General features: G+C 41.2%; 1 protein-coding gene across 1 annotated transcript; it reads left to right on the top strand.

The window, feature by feature from the left end:
* Positions 1-765: 765 nt before the first annotated feature.
* On the top strand, positions 766-26,293 carry MPC2 (mitochondrial pyruvate carrier 2). The gene is made up of 5 exons (XM_088482445.1): positions 766-1,016; positions 8,358-8,398; positions 14,363-14,447; positions 25,805-25,916; positions 26,039-26,293. Exons 1-5 carry the CDS (start codon positions 917-919, stop codon positions 26,085-26,087), a joined length of 387 nt encoding a protein of 128 aa, XP_088338571.1. The 5' UTR covers positions 766-916; the 3' UTR covers positions 26,088-26,293.
* Positions 26,294-26,976: the final 683 nt, after the last annotated feature.

Genomic DNA, 26,976 nt, shown 5'->3' with positions numbered 1-26,976 from the left:
AAAAAATCTGACCGTGTGTTATAGTGTCATATCTGAACGATAACAATTTTAAAAATCGTTCATATCTGAAAGAAAATCTGACATGTGAGCCTGCAACGATGAACGATGCGTGTTTGCAGTCAGAGTTGGACGATTCCATTCATTTTAATATGGTGCGTACACACTGGGCGATTAAAGTGGACGACTGAACGATAACGATATCGTTATCGTTCAGTCGTCCACTTTATCGTCCATGTTTAACACAAAAAAGATGAACGATGACGACGACGCGCGTTCCCGCGGGTCGTTCGTCATCCTCGTTCATCGGGCTGACATGCAGGCCAACCTGACGACCTCGTCAGGTTGCTGCATGTCAGGGAATGGGTGAGAGAGCCCGGCGCTGAACGATATCGCTAATGATATCGTTCAGCGGCTGTGCTCAATGTCATGAACGACATTGAGCACAGCCTGCCGGGGACACACTAGACGATATCGCTCAGGGAGCATATCGTCTAGTGTGTATGCACCTATAGTCTAAAATCGTTCAGTCGTTCATCTGACAGATCTGACCGTGTGTATGCACCATAATGGTGATCTTTATGTAAAATTGTTTAAACATTCATCAAATCTGACCGTGTGTATGCACCATAAAACACTGAGCACAGGCAGCAGCTGACTGTAATGTAATGTCAGACAGTATGTATGTAATTATGTATGTATGTATCAACCCACAGGAAGAGGAGGCGGCTAACCGCCTTTGTACATGGTCCTCTGACCAATAGGGAGATGTCTGCCCAGTACGCCCCTGTAGGACACCTTGCGGGCGCAGCCGGCACTTCCTCCGGTTCCCCCTTGGTGGTTTAACATTCATACTGATTGTCCTGCTGCGAGTGCTGCTGTCACCGTCTGTGTGTGCCTGCCGGTACTTTGGGAGGACATGGCGGCGTTCGGGCTCCGAGCGTCCTATCACCGGACTCTGGATAAGATCGAGCTGATGCTGCCGGCCAAGCTGCGGCCCTTCTACAATCACCCGGCAGGTAACTGCGCTTATCGAGGGCAGCATCCACCATACATGCACAGTCCCCTCTATGCCGTTATTATATAATAATATTGCATTATGTGTAGCTCATCTGTTCTAGCACTAACCGATTAGTTACACACATGCCCTTATGCGTATTGGAAGGTGAGTAGAAGGTCACATGGGAGTTTATTGCTTGTATCATTAAGGTAGCAGTGGATATATGTATGCTTGCAACAATAAAGCAGAATGATAGAAAACTTTATTTGTAAAGACACCTATATATATTTGATAGTATCTATGTCCAGATAGATCATTCCAATGAGAGTTTGGTGTATTAACTAAAAAAAAAAAAAAACTTCTGAAAAATAGGTATAGAAATTACAATTTATTGGGGCATCCCAAAATCAATGTGAGGTGGTATGTACCAAATATGAGGTGTTTTATCCCCAGTTAATAGTAATAATCATGCTTCTATACCAGGATAAAAGTCTTATGTAATGGAGATAAAATCCCAACATCAAAAATCCTTAAGTCTGTGAGAGTTGTCACATGTAAATATAATCTTTCACTGAGCTCTATCTGTTTGCATTCATTAAATACTGTCCTGGGGCGGGATGCAGCAATGGGAGAAATGTGGTCAAACCCAGAAAATGCAGGTTTGATTGCATTTCTCATATGCACCAAGCTTCCGGGCTTGATGTGGCGGGTAACGCCATCTTCTGATAACGTTACCCTATAGAAGCCTAGCGTTCTCCCTAGGCTATTTCAGCGGGGTGCCGCGCCCTGTCTTATTTCTAAAGGGCAAAAAGCGCCCTGCCCTCCGGCGCAGCACCCCGCTGAAACAGCTTGTGGTTATTGTCCCCTCCCGCGGGCCGCAGGGGGAGAAAATGGGGGTGCAGTGGTCACCGCCGGTGAATGGATGCCGGGCACATGAAGTGTCCTATCTCTAGGTCCAGGGCCCTGCCTGGCGCTGGACCTAGAGTGAACACTATAAGCCTATGGGCTTTATTCTGAGTGTGCTGTGAGAGGGGTCCAATCTGATCCCTCCTAGCACCCCCCTATAGAAGCCTAGGGGCTTCTATTCTGAGAGTGCTGTAAGGGGGATCCAATCAGATCCCTTCCATCGGCGTGTGTGTTAGCGTTACTAACACCAGCATGTATGCGAATAGCAGCGTCATGCATCACATCCCGAATGCGATCTGTCAGAACAGGGATTTATGTATCAAGCAGTGAAAAGCATGGAGAAGTGTAGCAGTTGCCTATAGCAACCATTCAGCTCCTACCTATTATGTATTTGAGAAATGCTACTTCAAAGCTGATTGGCTGCTACGGGGCAACTCCTCCACTGGTTTACTTCTCCACTCTCTTCACTGCTTGATACATCAACCCTTTAGAAATGGCCTGGGGAGGCACTTGGGGCCGTATGTACTAAGCATAGCATCCGCAATGCTATACATTCAGCTACTAATCGAATACATACCGCTGGTATGTACCTAAAAAATCGCAAAGGACCGCACTCCTGATAAGAGGGACTAACAGGATTATGAAACAGAAGTCCCTCTAGCGTCTTACTGCACATTCGCAGAAGGACGCAGGGTTGTTGTCTCAGGGAATTGCGGAAAGCAGCCCATAGGCTTCAATTGGGTAAGGCCATCTTAAAGATGGCGTTACCCACCAGATCCAAGATACATTCCGGAGCTTGGTGCATATGGAAATGCAGCCAAAACTCAGAAAACGGGGATTTTCTCAGTTTTGATCACATTTCACCATTTACTACATCCCCACCTGGTTTATCAGTAGGTGTAATGGTGTATAACTTTTGCTTTTATACTTGATTTAGATGAGTTTTGTGTAGGTCTGTTTTATTTGCTGGTTGTCCCATTGTTAATGTAGTGAACAGCTGAGTTTCAAGAATGTGACTAACTGGTTTCTCTTCTTTGACTTAATTTCTCTTTACTGTCAGGCTTTACGTTTTCTAGCTGTAGGACAATGTTGTTCAAGGTGACAGAAAAGCTAATTCAGTAACCCCAGCAACTAAGGTGAAGCTGTAACTGTTCCTTACATTTATTTGTACACATCCTACCAGTGTATTGAAAACTTATTTCACACTATATATCATTTTCTCCCAATTGAACCATATTTAAGATATTAAGGGCCCCATTTATTACCAGTGGTATAGTGTTCATTCTAGCACCCTACACCAGTGCCCAAGCAGTCCCTCTTTCCTTCCTGTGGTGTCACCCTCTGCTTTGGTGTTCCTAGCACACTCAGCTAATGCAACAAACTGCTGACATACAGACTAGAGCAGTGGTTCCCAAACTGTGCACCACTCAGGTTGGTGGTCCAGCAACAAATCAAATTATTTATGGTCAATCTAATGTAAATATGTGGACAAACAGAAGCTCAGACCTGTCCACCACCACATAACTGAGCCTAAGGATGACAGGTCAGCACAATTTACTTCACTTTACTACTTTACTATGTTTTCTGAGTAACGAACTTTTGGCTTAGGGGTGCCGTGAAAACAATGCTGATACTCTAGTGTGCAGTGGATCAGAAAAGTTTGGGAACCACTGGACTAGAGTGTGCTTGGAAGCACCAGAGCAAAGAGCGACGCCCCAGGCAGGAAAGAGGAACTGCATGGGTTGTGACAGGTGCAGGGTGCTAGAATCTGGCATATTTTGTATAGTATCGCAGTGACGCTAACGAATATGCCACTAGTATTCATCATTACTCACCTGGATGATTATGAAGAAAACAAATGGATACTAGCGCACCAAGATTTCTAGAGGGCATAGGATGCAAGCGAGCTGCTGTATAGGATATCTGAGTAGATCCTTAAGTATTGACAGAGAAAAAGATATACTGCGCTCAGCTAGCAAATATTACTAACGTACGGTATCTATGAACTAAGTATGGAGTTAATCTATGTTTAGCACGTATGATATGATAAGACAATATGTAACAAATACTTAGTAGACAATGTGGATATTATGTAATAAAAAATGATTTATTTTCAAAGTGGCTAAACCATATAGAGTGGAAAACCTGCACATGCACACAAACAATATCCTACCAGATTAGTAGGGATGAAATCAAATCGGCATTGACTAATCAAGGACCATTGGATATATGTGTCAGGATATAGTAAATGGATAGTGAATATCAGGCCAAGGGGTGATATTACTAAAAGTGATAAAGTGCACTGGCGTGGACGATCCCAAATGAATCTGGATGCTTGATGTCAGTCTTTTAGTCAGAAAGCGGCTTCCCGCTGTAGTGGCAGCAAGAAGTGGTAAAAAGTTCAGTCTGAGGTATGGTGCCCGGGATGATCTTCACGGGGACAAGAGTACGGTGTATATGCCGGGGAGCAGTAGCCTCCTGGTTTGCAGTGTGATCCGCCTACCGTATCAGTATCGGAGGTTGCCTGAATGACCAAGCCGCCTCCGACCTGCAACACCGGGGATGAAACTGTGTACAAAGGTAGACTGCCCGGCACCGCCGTTTAATTGAGTAGCGTGCCGTGCGTCTCCCCCTGTGTAACCGGTGACTTACCTGTCTCACCCTGGGATTCACCGCTCCTTCCCCTGCCGGCTATGTTCCTCCAGATGGTAGAGTTGCTAGTAGTCTCCTCCGTGATGTGATCACCTGATCGGTGGTCACGTGTGTTGAATGGGTAATTAATTCAGTCTGGATATTCTTAGTCTGCAGCGCACACTCGTACTGGTAGCCACAATAAAAACAGCAAATGCTTGGATATATGGGATAACTCCAACGCGTTTCTGCCTGGATGGCCTTTGTCAAGGAGTAATGTGTTTTGTTCCTGTCAGTGTTAAATAGCAGAGTTTCTTCTCTCTGATTGGTCATATGTACACTTGATGCCTTCCTGGAAGTTCAATTGAACACCCACTTACATATGTAGAAAGGGAAAGGCGGCACTCACAGGTCTGATGAAATGAAAGAATCAAACTTGACAACTGTGTCTGCCTTGTTCAACGTTTCAGGCTCACATGAGAAAGGCCATCCAGGCAGAAACGCGTTGGAGTTATCCCATATATCCAAGCATTTGCTGTTTTTATTGTGGCTACCAGTACGAGTGTGCGCTGCAGACTAAGAATATCCAGACTGAATTAATTACCCATTCAACACACGTGACCACCGATCAGGTGATCACATCACGGAGGAGACTACTAGCAACTCTACCATCTGGAGGAACATAGCCGGCAGGGGAAGGAGCGGTGAATCCCAGGGTGAGACAGGTAAGTCACCGGTTACACAGGGGGAGATGCACGGCACGCTACTCAATTGAGCGGCGGTGCCGGGCAGTCTCCCGTTGGACACAGTTTCATCCCCGGTGTTGCAGGTCGGAGGCGGCTTGGTCATTCAGGCAACCTCCGATACAGACACGGTGAGCGGATCACACTGCAAACCAGGAGGCTACTGCTCCCCGGCATATACACCGTACTCTTGTCCCCGTGAAGATCATCCCGGGCACCATACCTCAGACTGAACTTTTTACCACTTCTTGCTGCCACTACAGCGGGACGCCGCTTTCTGACTAAAAGACTGATATCAAGCATCCAGATTCATTTGGGATCGTCCACGCCAGTGCACTTTATCACTTTTAGTAATATCACCACTTGGCCTGATATTCACTATCCATTTACTATATCCTGACACATATATCCTATGGTCCTTGATTAGTCAATGCTGATTTGATTTCATCCCTACTGATCTGGTAGGATATTGTTTGTGTGCATGTGCAGGTTTTCCACTCTATATATGGTTTAGCCACTTTGAAAATAAATAATTTTTTATTACGTAATATCCACATTGTCTACTAAGTATTTGTTACATATTGTCTTATCATATCATACGTGCTAAACATAGATTAACTCCATACTTAGTTCATAGATACTGTACGTTAGTAATATTTGCTAGCTGAGCGCAGTATATCTTTTTCTCTATCATTACTCACCTCTCCAGTAATAATTCCCTGCTCAGCAGCATCCTGTCATCTGTTGCTGGCAGCCTATTGCTGCCAGAGACGGGTTTGTGAGCAGGATGCTTTCACCAAGCAAGGACCCGGCAGTGCCTGGAAGACTTCGCTGAAGCTGGAAAGGTTGCTGTAAGGACCACATCGCTCTCGCCATCTAAAGATTGAGAAAAGCGATGCAGTGCTACAGTGGTAATTTTAGGTTACCGCTGTCTGTTAAATATTGAAAGCATGACATAACCCCTTTAATGAGGGGCTATGTATCGTTGATAAATGGGACCGAAAATGTTTACGTGGGCATGAAAGAAAATATTTTACTACTTTCAGTGGATTTTAAGTACAGAAAAAAGGAAAAGAATTCTCAAATAAGACACTCTGGACATAAATCTTTTATAGTTATGCATTTAAAATTTCTCTCCCCCTCTCTCTTTTTCCCCTGGCTAATATATTAGAGATACATTAAATATAATGTGTAAATGTGAGTAGTGTGGATATAAAAGCCAAAAAGTTGTTAGAATCCCTCTTGAGCAGTGGTTCCCAAACTTTTTGAATCACGGCGCCCTAGTGTATCAGCATTGTTTTCACGGCACCATTATTATTGAGAAATTCAGGAAAAAAAAAAAGTTAAATGAAGTAAATTGTGCTTACCTATGTTCCTTTAAGGGGGGCATACCCTACACAATTTTAGTAGGCGATTGAATGATAACAACATCGTTATCGTTCAATCATTTAAAAATTGTTTATAAATCGTGCAGTGTTTGCTCGTTAACGATCAACGATTCGCGCTCCTGCTGATCGTTTGATCGTCTCGTCAGTTGACTGAACATGCAGGTCAATTTCACTTGATCTATTAAAGATAGTTTGCAAATCGTTCAGACTGAAAGATAAAATTTCAAGGGAAAAAATCAAGGGAAATTCGTTTAGAGATTGGACAGGGAGTAGATAGTCTAGTGGATGTGCCCCTTTAGGCTCAGTTATTTTGTGGTGGACAGATTTGCACTTCTGATTGTTCACATATTTACATTACATTGACCATAAGTAATTTGATTTGGTGCTGGACCACCAACCTGAGGCATCCCTGCAAGTGTCCCAAGGCACCCCAGGGTGCCACGGTGCACAGTTTGGGAACCACTGCTCTTGGATGTCAATATTGATACATTACGTTCAAATTCAGTGGTTGATGTATCAAGTAGTGAAAAGAGTAGAGAAGATGTCCACAACAACCAATTAGCTTTGAGGTAGAATTTATCAAATACGTAATAAAAAATAATAGGTAGAAGCTGATTGGCTACTATGGACAACGTCTTCACTTTTCCACTTATCCATTTTTTTTTTTTCGTCAACACTATCATTTTTACAGCAAAATGTTTTTAATTGTTCTCACCAGAAACACAAATTGTCTGATGTCCTTCTAATAAATGCTTTAATAATCCTAATCGAATAATGTGATGTGGTGTTTTTATTTATCACTATCTCTATTTTGGTGAGGCTCTATAATTAGTGTATTGTACTTGTCATTTGTCTTATTTGTGTACTATACTGTTGTATATTAACCCAAGAGTACCTCTTTCCAGAACCCTTTTCGATCTTCTATTGATACTCCTCTATTCTCAGAGGACATTAAGCTTACAATAGGAAGTGTGTTCTTTTCAGATAGTGATGAGTTCGTTGTAAGATAGAGGTGCAGTAATAATTTTCTAGGCTGAGGTCCTGATTACAATTTTTTGGGGTCTATTTAATAAGCCTTGGATGCAGATAAAGTGGATGGAGATAAAGTTCCAACCACCCAGCTCCTAAATGTCCTCTTTCAAACACTGCTTGTGACATGGCAATTAGGAGCAGATTGGCTGGTACTTTATCTCTATCCAAGGCTTAGTAAATAGACTCCCTAAGTGCTGCAAGACAGCCTTAGCCACTGTCCCTTGCTGCAAGTTACATTCCAGCCACATCTGTGGAGTCTTTCACATCTTTGAAAGACTCCTCCCCGTTTGTGATGATAATGGGGACTGCAATGGTAGATAGCCTTTTGCAGGAGATTTCTGTGAAATCTCCTGCATTAGCTGTTACATAGTGGTGATAAATAGGCCCCTAGATCACAAATGTTGAGATTCCACTGCATTAATTGAGCTTTTTGTACTGTGCATCTGGGTAACAGCTGTAGTGCTGTTTGATTTCTTGGAATCTGTTGTTGGCGTGAGTTACTCTGTTTGGATTCAACATTTACTCTGCTATAGGAATCGTGCTGCCACACTGCTGTAATGTAATTGGCTACCAGTTTATAGACCTTTTTAGATCTGTTTGTGAAAACACAAATCTTAATTCAATATGACATATAATAATGTGTTTGTCCTTCTGTTTTAGGACCCAAGACAGTGTTTTTCTGGGCTCCAATAATGAAATGGGTAATTTTGTTTAAAAAAGCTTTTCCATGTTTTATAGCCCTGTTGATATAGTAGTCTAACAAAAGTGGGTGGAGATCCCTTATCCTACCAGATTCCAGATGAAAACTGCATATATCTGTATTGTCCTGGACAAACCTGGGTGACAGGCAGAGGACAACACTGAATTAAATTGTGCTGTTCCCGTCTGCATCTCACTAATAGGCCCATTTTAAGTACTTGAAAGTAGTTGTTTATATACTTTTCATACAGTGATCATAAGTTTATTTTTATTGTAATATTTATTTGATAATGTACAAATGCACTCTTTTCTCTGGGTTTATACATAACCAAGATTATAGGATCTATCCACTGCACCTTTTATTTATCATTGAGGAATTCTGGATAAAGATTGCATGATGAATGCCTTCTTGCATTCTATTTCTAGTAAGTGGTAGTACAAAAGGGAGTTGGCGATCTTCACCCACAGCATGTCGTGCTGATACACTGATGGTACATGTTGAGTATGTTTGGATCACCTACGGGTCATTCCACATCAGATCACTGAAGAAAAATGAAATGTCCGCTACCCATCTCAGTGTGTGTATGTGTGTGTGTATATATATATGTATATATGTATATTTTTATTTTTTTTCCATCCTCTACTATCATTTAAAAAAAAATATTTCTGCCAAGTATCTAGTTATATTTTAGATGTCCAAATTTCATGGTGATACCTTAATAAACACCCATGATACTTCAAATAAACTGGAATAAATAAGCCATGATTAGTAAATGGTTTATAAATTGAAAAATCCATATTTCGGAAACTAATGGTGCGTACACACTGTACGATAAAAATGCACGATAACTATATCGATCATATCAGTCGTAGCGTGCATTTTTCGGTGCCTCCAACCCACCCACGACCTGCGATGGGCGGGCACATATGGACGATAAAGATATCGTCTATAGACCGTATATGCAGGCCAACCTGGTCGCTGGCTGTCGTTGGTGGTGTGTTGGTTGTTCGATATCGATCATCCAGCACACCGGGAAGGTGCAGGGAGATCGTTCAGCGTTATCGCTGATGATCGTCCCATGTGTATGCACCATAACAGTCAGACAGTTGAGATATTTGGCAGAAATGTGTTTTTTTTTTTTTTTTTTGTTTGTTTTTTTTTTTACATCCTCTCAAGTAAATTTTTTTCGTAAATATCAATTTCATTTTATTATCCAAGATATAGTTTTCTTTTTTGAGGATCTGTTTTAGTAAAAAGAGATTATTGATTTTCTAATTGGAAATCCAGGACTTAAAGTAAAACATTTTGGACTGACGCGTATCTTATCTTAATATTGCAATTCACTGTGTTTATATGTTGATCTTAATTGTTAAATTTAAGAGTGAGTGTCTAGAGTTTATACTGGCAACATTTATATAATAAGGTATAGTGTTCACACTAGCTTGCGGGCAGGGCTCGGAGGGTCTGGGGATTGAGTATCTGCACGCACTGGAAAGGGGGTGACACCGAGCGGTGGAGGGGGCCTGTTCTTGTCGAACACCCCTAAATCATTATGTTTGGGAGCGTGCCCAGCACTTACAGAGCTCTTCCTTCACGGTGAATAGATGCTATGCAAACGGCATCTATTCACCTTGCTTTGATCGGTCCCCACAACTTTTCCCACCCACGGGACACTGTGGCCCACAGGTGGGAAAGGCAGAGGGCAGGCTAATTTAGCGTGGCGCCACTAAAAAAGCAGGGCACATTTTGCCCCTTTAAGATCAGGCAGGGTGTACACTTGCTAAAACAGCTTAGTGGTATGCAACCTCTGAAGTGCCTTTGAGGTATATATCATATATTTTAATATGATTTTAGTTCATGTTCACATCTGATCTAATCTAGGTGCAATGTCTTAAGTGCCCTCGGGTCACAGTAGGCCTGGGGTATTCAACAAGCAGCCCTCCAACTGCTGTGGAACTACACATCCCATTATCCCCTGCCACAGTTTTGCTATTAGGACATGCTAAAACTGCGGCAGGACATGTTGGTATGTGTAGTTACACAACAGCTGGAGGGTTGCATGTTGAATACTCCCTGCAGTAGGCTCACCAGCTTACCCTACATTAATGAAACCTGCAGATACCACAGTTTTCAGTGGAGGAAGAAGTATGACATAATTATCACTGCCACAGCAATATATTTAATGTTGTGCATGGCTAATGCTTATTATCAGGCCTTTTTGTTCTCTGCCATTACACAGGAACCAACACCTATAGGGGGTAAATTTACTTAGAATCGTGTCTGGTCTGAGTTGAAACGCTCACAGCATCACTGAAACACGGGAGATTTTTCATAGCTGACACTCAAATTTACCAAGAATCATGTTTAGCTGAATCATGTTTTTCGATGGTGTATGTGATCGTGTTTATCCCTGAGACCCTGTGTCTGACTACAGCTAAACACACCTGAACATGCAGCCTGCACATATCAGTGAGATATGTGCAGGCTGCATGTGTGTATTTTATTTTAATAATTTTTTGTTTTTCAAATAGAAAAAATTCAACGTTGGGTTGCCCACCTCCCAAAAGCATAACCAGCCACGGGCTCCTGAGCCAGTCCTGGTTATAAAAATATGGGGGACAAAACTTGTAGGGGTCCCCCGTATTTTATGAACCAGCACTGGGCTCTGCGAGCCGGTCCTAGTTTTTACGTTTTTTTGGGGGGAAAATGGCGTGGGGTCCCTGGTTGTTTAAAACCAACACCAGGCTGAAACTCCTAGCCGGAGTGTAATGGTGTAGCCAGGGGACCCTTTCACCGGGTCACCCCAGCCAAAGCATTAACACCCCAAACCAGTCAGTCCAGGCCTGGGATCCCAGGGGAGGTGGGGCCTTACCTCCCCCAGTTGCCACTCTAAAGTAAGCGGCCTCTGATTGGCTGTGAGCTGTTTGGCTGGTGGCCACACGAGGGCTCCATCACGTACATCTCTAAAATGTCTGTGGTCCCGGTAACTTGTATTCTTGTTTTGTCGGGCTGGAACTCTACTGGAGAAGAGGACCTACCTGCGCCAGGAAATTGGTGAGTTGTTTTTTTTTTGGGGGGGTGGAGAGGGGGAGGGGAGAGAAACCCTTGGATTTCTACTGGAGCAGGGGACCAATCACCGGGGAGAAGGTAAGTATGTGTGCGTGTTTAGTGTGTAATAAAATGATACTTTCTACAGTGTGTAATAAAAGTATACTTTTTGCTGTGTGTGTGTGTACACTTTTTTTTTTTTTTTACTATTTGTTTTACAGTGGGGGTACGGGGGCCGGACGCCAGCTGGCATTTGTAGTTCCACATGTGCCAATGGACAGGCATGCTGGCACCTGTAGTTCCACTGTAAAAACAATAGTACCCATCTATTATCAACACCTATTATCCCTGCACCCACTGGCCATGGGTGCAGGGCAGAGCCCAGGGCTTCAGCTTAGGCCCGGGGTGCTCAGGAGAAGGGGGGACCCCTTTATTGGGATGGTCCCCACCTCCTCTGAGATCCCCAGCCTGGGGTGACTAGTTTGGGCTGTTAATGCTTTGACTGGGGTGACCCGTGATAGGGTTACCTGGCTTATGGCATTACAGTCTGGCTAGTTTGAATCCGGTGCTGGTTTTAATATTACAGGGACCCCCATGCCATTTTTTTTTTCCCCGTATTTTTATTTTATTTTATTTTTTTTAATGTAACCTTTTTTCGGTTATTTAAAGCCAGAAACATACACAGTTCACACTGATCTGTGTTTGTTTCTGACAAATACGCAGCTCAGATGGTAGTCTATTTAAAACTTCTATTTAGGACCGAGTTCGCTAAAATTACACCCGTGATTTTAATTCCAGAGTTGTATTCCTGTCTATGGAAAGTACCTGCGAGTTTGGCTGATGGTGTATTTGTTTCTATTTGTGTTTTCACCTGATTTTTGCAGAGCGTTTCATGATTTCTCATGAGAGTTTGCCTTTAGTAAATTTGCGAGTGGTAATAAATGGCCAAAGACACCAGTGACTGACATCTCGACCGAACTTGGAGACTGGGTACACACTGGAGCGATGGGCATTAGTTCCGACATCAGAACGAATGGCCATGAACAGTGACTCTGCGTCCACACTGGACGACTTTAATGAACAATGGAACGATCACCATTACGTCATTCATTAACAATGCACTGGCCGCTAGGGCTATCGCTAGGTTTGATGTGAGGCACATCAAACCTGGCGACTGTCGCTAGCAACTGTGGGAGCGTGCACTCATGCATATACACTGAGCTATGTAGGCGTTATCTCGATGCGTCATTGCTCCAGTGTGTACCTGGCTTAAGTGCCAGACTGGTTCCTGTGCATGCAGAAACAAGTTAAATAAACGGTGCATGGAGGCAGTGTGAATATACCGGGCTAACGTTAGCTTTTACTGTTCCAGCTTGTCACCTTTATGGTATTTTCTGGTGTGTTTTGATATATAATGAAGTGGCACATCTTACACCCACTGTTATCGGTAAGGGCAAGGGAGACGCGCAAAGTCTGACCTACAGAGTACCTGTAGCAAAAAAGCAATTTAAGAGATGGGTAACTAGTATATTGTAGTTCTACTCTGTAATTCTGTTATTTTTATATTTACCACTTTGTGTCACCTTATAAATAAAAGCTGATGCTCATAATAGCATAAATGCGACAATACCACGAGGAGTTTATTCCACTGCAGATACGAACACTTCTATTCCACCGGCGTCCTTTACCCGTCACTGCGATTCTCAATCCTGCCAGCTGCTGAGCCGCATTCCTCCTTGCTCCGCCAACACGGTAGTGACTAAGCTCAAGGTCTCCTGACTTCTGGCAGTTAGATTAAGTAGCAGAATCTGGGAGGCTTCTCTAAACTACTCCACGACAGTGACTGCATCTTCCTTGTGGGCGATCCTGCAACTCAGTGTCCAGTTTGGCCAGAATAGGGGCTCTCTGCTAGCACTGACCAGATTATGTCATCAGCAAACTACCACCAGTGCTTTCAATGCTCCTATTTAAACCCGGCTTTGTGGTGTCTTGCTTCACCTGGGTCTTTACGTTGCTGTGGTAGCCAGGTGCAACTTGACTCCTAGCAGTTCTGTCCAGACCAGATGTGACTTTGTGAAACTAGTGCGATAGAAAGGAATATTCTCAATGGCAAAATGGGTGACTCCACCTGATGACCTTTAAAATGACCTTATGTTCAAGGTTATTTGAACATGAATAATTAGCATAACAATCCAAATCTACATAATACATAATCTGGGTAAGGAGTGGAGTTTAAATTTTTTTTTCATAGTGCCTTGACACTTGTGTGCGCTACAGGCAGTTACATCCAGAGGGGTGAACATTGTCATCTGAGTCTCTAAAGGCTTCTCAGTTTCCATGCCAAAGGTATCGGATATTAACTTAAATAGAAATATTTAACTTTAATACTATATTTATTTTAAATTATACCATACCCAGATTGTAAACTCTGACATGACAGATGTGCGAGGACACATCTTTGCTTCAGTCACGCCAAACAGCCCCTCTTGGCGAGTCAGGTCCCATGCGACTCTGCTAGCGCCATGCTTCTTGTTTTGCAGAGAATGTGTCGCAATGCAAGGGATCTAGGACGCACCAGGAGAAATGCTGATAAATTTGATATGCAACGCTTGTATATCTGTGTGTGACTCAGAATCGGCATACGAAGTGCTATGATGCAGCAGCCACAGCTTTTTCCCATGTCAAGTTCCATATACAGACTCAGTCACACACAGATGTCAGCACAGTCTCCTGGTGCGTCCTAGATGCATTGCATCTCTTGCAGAGTTGCATGGGACTTGGCGGCTCATTCACACCAGGCATGTTGCGCTGCTTGGCGTATTGAGGATAGATGTTGGAGGACAGATCTGTAACCTGTTTGACCTTTCAACTTTGTTTTACCAGTATTGTAATTGCTTATCTTTTGTCTAACTTCTAGGGCTTGGTGATTGCTGGATTAGCTGACATGACTAGACCAGCGGAGAAGCTTAGCCCAGCTCAGTCGGGTGTTTTAATGGCTACTGGTTTGTATTAAGTCATTCAATAGACATTTACATTTTGAAATAAAATGACAGATGCTCTTAAATTTCACAGCTATGATTAGAGTATTTTTATGTATAAGGCCGCATCACCAGAAATGATAGTGCTTACTCAGTAGAACACCTTCACTAAACTGCAATGAAATGTATTTGCATTAAATTCCTTTACCTAATGCCACCCTTACTGTGTCACATTTTGCCTGTTAAGGGAAAAAGTAATGGGTCTCAGCGGTTTGTAAATTGTTCATTCAAGAAAGCTTGCCAATATGTAATTTTAATAGGTAAATTTTAACAATTTACTTATACATTTTTATTTTAAATGTATATGTTAAAAGCAGTGCATTCGCAGAAGTATGATACATTTTCAAAGCGTTATTTCTGAATAAGCCCTATGTGAATTTAACATTGATCCTGCATTCTAAATGTGTAATACAGAAACACATGCACAACTTCCCTATAACTGCCATAAAGACTTACCCAGTGAAAGCAAACTGTTAAATTATAACCATGCCCAATTTGATCAGTTAATTGTTGATGAAAATGGGCAGCATAAACTGCCACAATTTAACTTCAGGTAAGATTAAAGTTCATAAATATTAGACTGTTGCAGTTGGGTTTGAAAAGTAGTCACAGGCTGATATGTTGTCAAATCGCCACTATTGGGGGGGTATATTTACTAAAGTGCGTTTTTTTTTTTTTTTTTTTCTTAAGTGGATGTTTTGCCCATAACAATCAGATTATACACTATTAGAAAAAAGTGATTGGACACTCACAGCAAATAGATCAACAAGATTTTATTGACATCAGTACTTTGCAGGAATCACTGCACGTGGTGGACCCTTCTTGGAAAACTGTCCACAAGTTTTGCCATTCCGCCTTAAGTACAGTGACCAACTGTGACACTGAAGAAGGTCGAGTCAGCCTAGAATGCACCCGTCGCTCCAATTCGCCTAGAGGTTCTCAATGGGGTTAAGATCTGGATTCTGAACTGGCCAGTCCATCAGGGTTACCAAATTTTCTGTAAACCGTGCCATTGTCACCCTGATAAAACATTTTGTTGTTTCCGTATAACTGCAAGTCCGTGGGCCTCCCTATGAAGTATTCTTGTCGAAACCGCAACTTGCAAGGTATGCATTTCGCTTACGCTGGGGTGTCCAATCACTTGTCTACATAGTGTACTTATTTATCTAGCACCTTCTAGAAGATAATAGCTAGAATCTGATTGGGTGCTAAGGGCAACAGCTCCACTTGTGAAAACCTGCACTTTAGTAATTATACCCCTTAGTGTCTGTCTTCAAATGGCATACTGATCAGTGTGCTAGCAGTTCAGTCTGGAGCTGTCTCGCCCTATATTTTATAAAATCCAGAATGGTGCGTACACACGTGACTATCGTCAGCGATAATGATTTCGCTAAAAAATCTCCCTTTAAAAATCCTGGTGTGCTGGATGAACAGTATTATTCATCCACACACCAACGACTAACTATCAACTATCGCGGACCCTATGGAGAGAGAACGATACCGTCAAGGTTGGCCTGCATGCATGGATCGTATCGTTATCGTCCATGCATCATTGGTCGCGGGTAAGTTGGTTGGTACTAAAAATTAATGCTATGAATATCATTAATTTTTATCGTACTGTGTGTACCCAGCATTAGAATGAGTAAGTTGCGTAATAAATTGATATGGTTTCTGTTAAAGTTGTATCATTTATTAAACAATATTTATTAAATCATGTGGATTCTTTGTACATATAATTGTTACTAGTACATTAGTGGTTATTTTCCAAATAAATAATAAACAAAGAAAAGATCACCCATGTTGCTAGAAAGGACCAAATACTGCACATTCAGTATCTGGAATGATTCATGTAGCTGTTGATGGGTAGAAAACCATAGGGTAAAATAAACAAAGGTAGCGCTGCAATAAATTTCTAAATGGTATAATATGATAATGAACATGCAAAATTCTATAATATCACCTTAATAGACACAATAATAAACACACTTAAGAACATGTGCTGGATTGAATAAAAAACTATAAACAAGGGGCTTGCTAAAGCTGGGCATTAAGCAATTATCGTCCCAATCCGCAGATTGTGTATTGGGCTGATAATTGAATAGAGTATGGTTGCTGCCAACCAGCAGTCATCGGTCAGTCGGGCATGAAAAATTTCCAACATGCCGACTGATCTGATCATTGGTCGGCCACATCTGGCAGTCTATGCGCAGCCAACTGCCTTACATTCCCACGTTCCTCCACAGGAAAGGAACCCAGATACTTTGTGGACATATATTGTGAAAGATCTCTGTGTATGGCCACAATAGCTTCTGGGTTTCAGGCTATTAAATAAACTGTCTGTCAAACCGATAGACATTTTATTTATCGGACCATGTATGCTCATCATTAGAGATATATGCATGTGGTAATATACCCTGCAATTTTTGTAACACAATATCCTTTATCATAAGCAGGTCATATCTTGATTTTAAATGTGAATCACATGTCAGAAAGTCCACACACTTTTAAGACTTCAATTAAATAAATTTTAATAGCCATGGTTACATATTATACCATTTATATCCTTTATTGCAGCACTGTTGAGTTTTTCTTGTTTTCAAATAAATAATAGCAACATTTTATATGGGGATAGCTGCTATTTAGGACCTATAAGCACAGGATCACTTTGTTCAATAGAGTTTCATCATATATGGTAGTTATCCACCAGACTGTCCTTCGGACTGTATGTGGCTGCAACTTATAACTCTGGCTTCTTACTTTTATAATTACTATTTATTTAAGTCAAGTCATTAACTCCTTAATTCTTGTTACTGAATGCAGTGTCTCGCAATAGTTAAGCCCCATACACACTGGACAATATGCTCTGAGTAATATCGTTGAACGATTTCCCTTGAATTTCTCGGGGATCACGGACAAACAATATTGTGTGTACACACTGAGCGATTTCTCAAACGATGCACACTGAAAAATAGGCACTAAATCGTCAACGATAGTCAAATTTGAGCTGCATGGACAGATGACCTGATGGAGTGTGCATCGTTCAATTCGTAAAGTTTGTACGAACTATGCGATGAACGATATATTGTTCAAAGATGTCTAGCGTTCATATTGTTTAAAAATATTGACCAGAGTGTATGGGGCTTTAGAATAGCAAAACAGGTGTTGTTGGTAATGTTGTCTATAAGAGCATCCTTTTGGCTTCTTTGGCTGTTTCAACAGTTGATGAATGTGTGGGGAAAAAAGTTTCAGCATCTGTAGTTCAAAGGGATCAATCCAATTAGCCACGATGGGGGTGAGTTGTCGTTGCAATGGCGTAAAAACATCGACATTGGCACCACAACTTGCCCACCTAGGGCCGCCAGCAGCCGGGCCCAGGTGGCAGTGGGCGTGGCCTAATTGTAGGATGTGTGGCCACGTCCCCTCAGAGAAAAAAAATGCTCCTTGCTGGAGAGGGGGGCACTATGTGCCCCTCAGCCCGGCACACAGCCAATGGGCATAGGAGACTGCTCCGGCTGCGTGTGCTGGGCTGCTGTGACTTAAGAGGGAGGGGGACTGGTGCCGGACCCGGGTACTTAGTAGCCGCCCCCCCCCCTTTTGGCACCATTGCGCCCACCTCACGACCTGAACTCAGTCCAGAGGTACTGTGGGTGAAGCATACAGCAGCACTAAAACGCAGTGCTATTGCAGCTAATTGGCTTGACCTCATAAATGGAAATGAGGGGGAGGGTCTTTAAGGGGGTGATGTATCAAGCAGTGGAAAAGTTGCCAATAGCAACCAATCAGCTTCAAGGTAGCATTTATCAAGTATTCTCTATAAAATGATCACCAGACATTAACCCCCTGCACTACAGTAAAAGTGTGGTCCAGACATGTGGAAAGATCCCCCTCCCCAAACCTGGCTACAAATAATTAAGGAGCACCCATTTTAGGAGGAGGGTCGCCTCTGTAAAATTAAGGGGCTCCTTAGTGCTTATTGTCTGGCGATCACTTGGGCCACTGGTTCAATCTTATTTGATGTGTTTGAATAAACAAAAAGACTAATGAGATTTTTTGAAAATAGAGTCGTCTTTATAAAACTAGGTAGAATTTGTGTAGGTTTTGCAAAAAAAAAAAGTAATATTGAGGTTGGAATGTGACGAGTGCTAACGTCAAATATTTATCTTGGCACCGGGATAAGAAAACTCTCAGCGAAAGGGTTAGTAATTGTTACAACTGTAAAAACCATATCTATATATTGTGATTTACTCACTCATTCCGAATTACTGAGTGACCATCACCGACACAAACACTGTGACACTTTCCAGGTGCTCCATGCTACTTTCTCCTTCTTTATTCATTTTAACATTAAGGGCTGGGTGTCCATATAGAAGCTCGCAGCTCCTACAGTGCCTTGCAAAATTTTTCACCCCCCCCTTTGCATCTTTCATGTTTTGTTGCCTCACAACCTGGAATTAAAATGGATTGTTTGAAGGTGTGCATCATTTCATTCACAGAACATGCCTACAACGGTGAAATTGTGTTTTTTGTTTTTTTTGTTTTTTTTAAATTTTTATATTGTGAATCGAACAACATTTAGGAAAACATAATGGAAAACTTCAGCGTGCATAACTATTCAGTAGTCAGTACTTTGTCGAACCACCTCTTGCGGCAATTACAGCTGCAAGCCGCTTTGGATAAGTCTCAGAGCTTGCCACATCTTGCTCCTGGGAGTTTTGCCCATTCAAGGCAAAACTGCTCCAGCTTGTTCATGTTGGATGATTTCCACTTGTGAACAGCAAACTTCAAGTCTGACCACAGATTCTCAATTGGATTGAGATCTGGGCTTTGACTAGGCTATTTCAACACATTTAAATGTTTCCCCTTAAACCACTCGAATCTTGCTTTAGCAGTATGCTTCGGGTCATTGTCCTGCTGGAAGGTGAAGCTCCGTCCCAGTCTCAAATCACTGGCAGACAAACAGGTTTTGCTCAAAAATATCCCTGTATTTAGCACTATCCATTTTTCCCTTGACTCGAATCAGTTTCCCAGTCCCTGCTGCTGAAAACATCCGCACAGCATGATGCTGCCACCACCATGTTTCACTGTGGGGATGGTGTTATTGGGGTGATGGGATGTATTGGGTTTGCACCAGACATAGCGTTTTCCTTGGTGGCCGAAAAGTTAAATTTTAGTCTCCTCTGACCAGAGCACCTTCCTCCATACATTTGGGGAGTCTCCTACATGCCTTTTAGCAAACTCAAATCGTGTCGTCTTATTTTTATCACTAAGTAATGGCTTTTTTCTGGCCACTCTTCCATAAAGCCCAGCTCTATGGAGTGAACAGCTTACTGTGGTCACATGCACAGATACACCAGTCACTGTTGTGGAACTCTGCAGCTCCTTCAGGTTTACCTTTTGGTCTCTGTGCTGCCTCTCTGATTAATGCCCTCCTTGCCCGGTCTGTGAGTTTTGGTGGGCAGCCCTCTCTTGGCAGGTTTGTTGTGGTACCATGTTCTTACCATTTGATGATTGATTTGATGGTGCTCTGGGGGGATCATCAAAGATTTGGATATGTATTTATAACCCAACCCAGAATTGTACTTCTCAACAACTTTGTCCCTGACTTGTTGGAGAGCTCCTTGGTCTTCATGGTGTGATGCCTCTTGCTTAGCGGTGTTGCAGCCTCTGGGGCCTTTCAGAAAAGTTGTATTTATACTGACAGATCATGTGACACTTAGATTTCACACAGGTGGACTTCATTTCACTAATTATGTGATTTCTGAAGGTAATTGGTTGCACCAGAACTTTTGAGGGGCTTCATAGCAAAGGGGATGATTACATATGCACATGCCAATTTTCAGAATTTTATTTATAAAGATTCTTTTTTTTTTTTTTTTAGATATATTCTTCTCATTTCACTTCACCAAACTAGACTATTTTGTGCAGATCCATCACATAAAATTCAGATTAAAAATAAATTACAGGTTGTAATGTAACCAAAAAGGTAAAAAGCCAAGGGGGTGAGTACTTTTGCAAGGCACTTTTTATACGTCCAGGACTGTGTACCTTTTTACACAAAAGACAAGAGAATGCATTCATGCAGGCTTGCAAATTAGCCTGTTACGATGTACATCTTTTGCACCTGCGAAGGTACAAGTATGCACTAATGACTGGACAGAAAATAGCCGCATGTGCTACATATGCAGATGCGCAGACATCTCTTGTGTATATTATATAAACTTTTTTTTTGTATTAACTTCTATTATACTTTCAACTCTGCACTGACCCCTTGATGAGAAATTGGCAAATATCCAGCAAGGTCATGAATATTTACTGCTAAAGGTGACCTCACTAACATGTCTGTGTGCTTTTGGCACTACTTCCTCTGCTGGCTGAACAGCAACAAAGACCAATGTCCTCCTGCTTTTGGTAGGTGTTTAAATTAGGCCCACAGAGGCATGGGATCCAAGCTCTGGCATATTCCTAGACAGGACTAATGGGTGCTGTGTCCTATTGTTTGTGTTTCTCTTCAGGACAGAACTATATAACGGGCAAGTCCCCTTTCAACCATGGTCTGGTTTCCAAAGTGGTTTGACTTCAGCAAGACAGGTCTTTGATTTTGATTTCTTGCTGGACTGGGTACATGCTTATTGTAAAGCTGTTACCAGTATGCTATACTCATACTGATGTGATTGGTGATGGCCATTTGGAAACTGTTCAAGGGGAAATCAAAGGAGCTTGCACATACAAGCGTATGATTGGTTTAGGGACAGGACATCCTGGACCCAGCTTGCAAGTGCTGCTAGTACTGAATAGTAGAAGGGCAATGGTCCACAACATAGTGGATTTATGGGGATATGGTTTGGATAAATTATTATGCTTTTCCCAAACAAGTGCTCATGGTGTAACAACCTAAAAATCTGTTCAGAACTCTGTTCTCGTTTCCTACAGTAAAGTTTTCGGAAGACCAAATAATGGCCCCTATTTACTAACTAGTTTTATCACCAAAATGAGTCATACATTTCACTGTGTATGATAAATGATGCTCCAGCCAATCAGCTTCCAAGTGTCATTTTTCTAACATTTGACAGTTGGGAGCTGATTGGCTGGAGCACCGTTATCATACACAGTGGAATTTATGACTCGTGTTGGTGATAAAACTCGTTAGTAAATGGGGGCCTATGTCTGATGCATTTTTCTTGCAAGTTCTTCCAGTAGCTAATCGACATATAATGGTAGTGAGTGATCATCTTTACTTGAAATGAGTGGCACCTTCTAGAATCTGAATGCTTTAAGGCATTTGCTGCAACAATCAACCATCAGATGTCAGTTGATAGATTCACTTGTGGAAGACGTGTGCCTCCTTCCATGCTGCACAGTTAGACTTTGGTAGACTCCATGCACCCTATGTATTAAGGAATGCTGTGGTGATGTGTTTTTACATGTTGGCAACCTTTCCTTGACAAAACGGTAGCTGATCCTCCTACCCATCTCCCTATTTTAGCTTAGTAGAGTGGATTGTGTGAACGATGCTTGAGCCTAGCACATGGTTTTATTAGTTAAACACATTTCAGTATTCTTGCAATAGTTTGTCATAAAGAGTTTATATATATATATATATATATATATATATATATATATATATATATATAATTATATATACTCTTTATAACAGTTATATAGAACTATATATTTTAAGGAAAGGACTATATCTTTACAATAAACGCCTGATACTCCATCTGTATAGTGTAATGAGGCAAAAAAAGCCTTGCATCTTTATCTTGTCATCTTAAATTATTATTCCTACCCCACTCTGGCACTCAATTGTGATTCAGTAAATTGCAGGTGGGAGACTGGGCTTCTCATTTTATAATCTGTTTCAGACTACTTTTTTTTTTTCTCCTCTGTCCCACACCCCTTTGTTTGGCTTACTGTCACAGTATTTTGTATTTGGGTCATTATCAGTAATCATTCTGACCACTCGAATGTGAGAAACGGCAGTTGCTGAACTATTTACTTCTGAACCTGTGCACAGAACAAAAATAAATGACAATTGAGCACTTGAAATAAACCTATTTCCCTGAATAAACTTTCAGTGTCTGCCTGCGGAGCCACAAAGTAGTCCATCTGTACTTCATGTGATTCCTAAGTCCTGGGGACCCTTATTTTTTTTTTAAAGAAAAATAAAAACAAAAAGCTCTTTAAATGTAATGCCACTTATGCTTCAAGATCAGGAATAAACGTTTCTCAATTAAATAAGATGTGTAATGTGAGTTTTATATTATAGAAAAACCAATGCTGTCTGGAATTCTCTGATTTGCTAGGTATACTGTCTTTAATATCTGTAGACTCCAGAGTAACTTTAAATTTAATTATATAGTCAGATCTTATCTCCTAGCTTCATGGGATGCTGTTTTGGCTCTGCTTGTTTGTATTAGAATTTTATGACTTGTACCTGGTGTGGGTGAGGGTAATGAGAGTGGGTGTAATCAGTGACTACACATGTTATGCTTAACTATATAATCTGTAGGTCACAAGGCTTTAGGCTTGTACAAGGCTGCTAGGTTTTATTTCAAAGTGGGTTCTTTTCTAAGTGGGACTACATGTACAGCATAACTTAAAGAGTTAGTCAGGAGTTAAGCAGGAGGACGACATTTTAAAAGAACTCTCTATAACTTGAAAAAAAACAAAGGATCTTCTGAGCTTCTGGAAACCCTGCTACTCAGCAACCAGCTTCCATTATAACCTGGGCACACTTTTTGCCAACACCCTGCTTCAGCATTGCAAGCAACTACCTGCTTACTGAACATTTAATACTTGTATGCTTGTGTTTCTTCTCTACATTGTTTAAATCATTCCAATACCACTGTCAATTTATCTTTATACCACTATAGTATCTACCATTGATTCACACCTATACCTTTTTTATTTTTTTATATATTCATACTTTATACTAATTCTCAAGTCTTGCTACTTTAACACCTCTATACTCCTTTTTTGGTTATAGTAATATACTATTGTAGTTGTGCCTTTACATCTTCTAGCACTGTTCTTCCTTTTATCTGATTTTGACCTTTGACCTGTACTGCTCTCTCATCTCACACTCATTACTACTACTGACTTTTTTTCCCCCCCAACTGCCTCATCTACACAATGTCTCTTTTCTTCTACTCCTCCCTCACTCAGCTGCTACATTATTTTCTCCTCTACCACCAGTTTTCACCTCATTTCTCCATCCATAGTCCCCTCTACATTCTCCCCCCTCCTTCCCCTCCTCTGTCTCTCTTCATCACATATAAGTGTCTCCACTGCATCTCCCACAACTCCAGTATTAACTTCTCTTCCACCATGGTCCTGCTGCACCACCCATAAACCCTGCACCCTCTCTTTTTTTCTCCAAGTTACCTATCCTTTCCCCCCCACACCTCACTAAACCTCCATCTTACCCACCACCTCCTGTCACCCTTCCTCATTCAGAAGCCAGCCACATAACCCCACACTCCTTATCCCCCTTCTCTAGATCAATATCACCTCCACACTACATCAACCCTAATAATCTCATTTTCCTCTCGCCTCTTAACTCTGTCCCTCTCTCCTGTTCCCTCTGGAAAGCCAGGTTTGTCTATAATAAACTGGTATCCGTTAATGAGCACTTCATCTGCAATGCCTTGATTCTCCTTGCCATCACCAAACCCTGGCTATACCCCTCTGACACCACTGCTCCTGCAAAATTCCTCCATTACTTGGCTTCCTGGCTCTTAATCTTCAAATGGACCCTCAAGACCCATTTCTTCCTCAATGCTTTCCAGTGCTCATCCTAACCCACTACTCTATGCTCCTTCCTCACTATCTAGCCCATCTGTGTCACCCCTGTTTATCTGACCCTCCCCTCAGAATGTAAGCTCTTTCCTCACGTGCTTCTTCTTGCCTTACTTTTACTTTCATTTACAATGGCACCTAAAACTGCTTACTGACACCCTGCTGCTTATTTAGGTGTTATGCAGCATTGTTTCTAAATCATGTACTTGTCCTGCATTGTCTGTACTGTTACTAACTGTTGTCTTGTGCGCTCATTTGTTTCTGTACTTTGTAAGGCGCTGCGGAACCCTTGTGGCGCCATACAAACAAAGGATAATGATGATAATAATAATAGACAGATGTATGTCCAACATGAATGCAGTTGGTATATGAAACTTTAGCAAATGTGCGTGTATATTGGTGGGAAATATTCAGTTGTGCCAGTATACAGCCGTGGCCAAAAGTTTTGTTGGTTTTCACAAAGTCTGCTGCTTCAGTGTTTTTAGACCTTTTTGTCAGATGTTACTATGGTATACTAAAGTAAAATTACAAGCATTTCATAAGTGTCAAAGGCTTTTATTGTCAATTACATTAAGTTTATGCAGAGAGTCAATATTTGCAATGTTGACCCTGGAAAAGGCATTGTTTGTCACCAAACTGTTCTTGGATGGTTGGGAGAAGTTGCTCTTGAAGGATGTTTTGGAACCATTCTTTATTCATGGCTGTGTTCTTAGGCAAAAGTGTGAGTAATCCCACTCCCTTGGCAGATAAGCAACCCCACACATGAGAATGGTACCAAAATATCCTTTGAGAGCAACTTCTCCCAACCATCCAAGAACAGTTTGGTGACGAACAATGCCTTTTCCAGCATGACAGAGCACCTTGCCATAAGGCAAAAGTGATATCTAAGTGGCTAGGGGAACAAAACATTGACATTTTGAGTCCATGGCCAGGAAACTCTCCAGACCTTGAACTTGTGGTCAATCCTTAAGAGGCGGGTGGTAAACAAAAACCCCAAAATTCGGACAAACTCCAAGCATTACTTAGGCAAGAATGGGTGGCCATCAATCAGTATGTGGCCCAGAAGTTGATTGACAGCATGCCAGGGCGAATTGTCTTAAAAAAGAAGGGTCAACACTGCAAATATTGACTCTTTGCATAAACTTAATGTAATTGTCAATTAAAGCCTTTGACACTTCTGAAATGCTTGTAATTTTACTTTAGTATACCATAGTAACATCTAACAAAAAGGTCTAAAAACACTGAAGCAGTAAACTTTGTGAAAACCAATACTTGTGTCATTATCAAAACTTTTGACCATGGCTGTACTACAGAATTTTGTACTGCTAATGTAAAGTCTCATAGTTGCGCCCTATATTGTATGGAAAATGTCCGGCTGCGTAAATCTGTTTTATGAAGTAGTTTGTTTTTCACAACTTTTTTCTTTCATACAGATGACTTTATATAATTTGAAATTGCTAAAAATGTTACAAGAACGAGGGGGATGTGCATTTAATGTGTATATATTTGTTTTATTCTGGCAGGTCTCATATGGTCTCGTTACTCCCTCGTGATTATTCCTAAAAACTGGTCTCTGTTTGCTGTAAACTTTTTTGTTGGCTGTGCAGGCGGGTCCCAACTTTTTAGAATCTGGAGGTTTGTATTATACTAGATGTGTATTATGCATAACATAAACATTATATTATTTTACAGTGTTTCAAATCCCTGCTATCTGGCATTACCATATTAAGGCATGTTTGTTTGATTTTTAATTTCAGGTACAATCAAGATCTTAAAGCAAATGATCATCAGAAAGTGGAGCACTGAACAATTTTGTTAATTGGTTTGTAGTTTTACTGCCTAAAGTGATGGCACTTTCACTGCATTGGTGCACTTAGCAAAATATGCAGGTGTACAGATAAGACTAGGGTATATAAGCATATTCTTAATAAATATCCTAGATTGTTTCCTTGTATTAATAGTTTTGAATTTCTAGTCAATCAGATTAATAAAAAAACTAAGTATTACTTAAATTTTTTCTTTTTATTGAAACACTATGTAATATACATAAAGAAACCTTATTTGTTAATTTCAGATCAATAATTGAAGACAAACATGAACAAAATATCTTCAAATCATTAGAGTATTTAGCTGAATATAACTAATGAATTTCTAGTATCTAACTGAGATAGTGGTCCCAGTAATATTCCTATTTTTAATCTTTGTGGAGAATGAGAGATAGAAGTCGTGAGACGAGACAGAGAACCCAGCACACCCCCATCAAAAATAAAACAATAGATAGACATAGAAATATATCTCAATTCCGATATTTATATATCCACGAACATATATTATACTGTAAAATGTATAGATATTCCCTATTATAGATTGTTATGGAGATTCCAAATTGGAGGATCATTAGATATTTCACGGAGATTATACCATTGAGTATTCTAAAAGATGCATGGATATGCTTACGAATTACGATAGGCAGCTTTGAGATGTAACTCTCCCATGTGTTGAAGAATTTCGAGACTCTGAATTCCTTCTCTAATGTGGTGTCTATCTATTCCATATTAAATACATGAAAGAGCTCCTCCTTAAATAATAAGGTAGGAGGTGAAATACTTATCCAGGCTTGCAAAATAGCTTTACGTGCTACTGCACTAATTATTAGTCATCATTTTTTGCAGCCTTAGTGACTCTTTGACCCTCA

Source organism: Taudactylus pleione, unplaced genomic scaffold (genome assembly GCF_031769625.1).
Source record: "Taudactylus pleione unplaced genomic scaffold, aTauple2 ptg000288l, whole genome shotgun sequence".
Taxonomy (NCBI): domain Eukaryota; kingdom Metazoa; phylum Chordata; class Amphibia; order Anura; family Myobatrachidae; genus Taudactylus; species Taudactylus pleione.
This window is presented reverse-complemented; position numbering and strand designations above follow the sequence as displayed.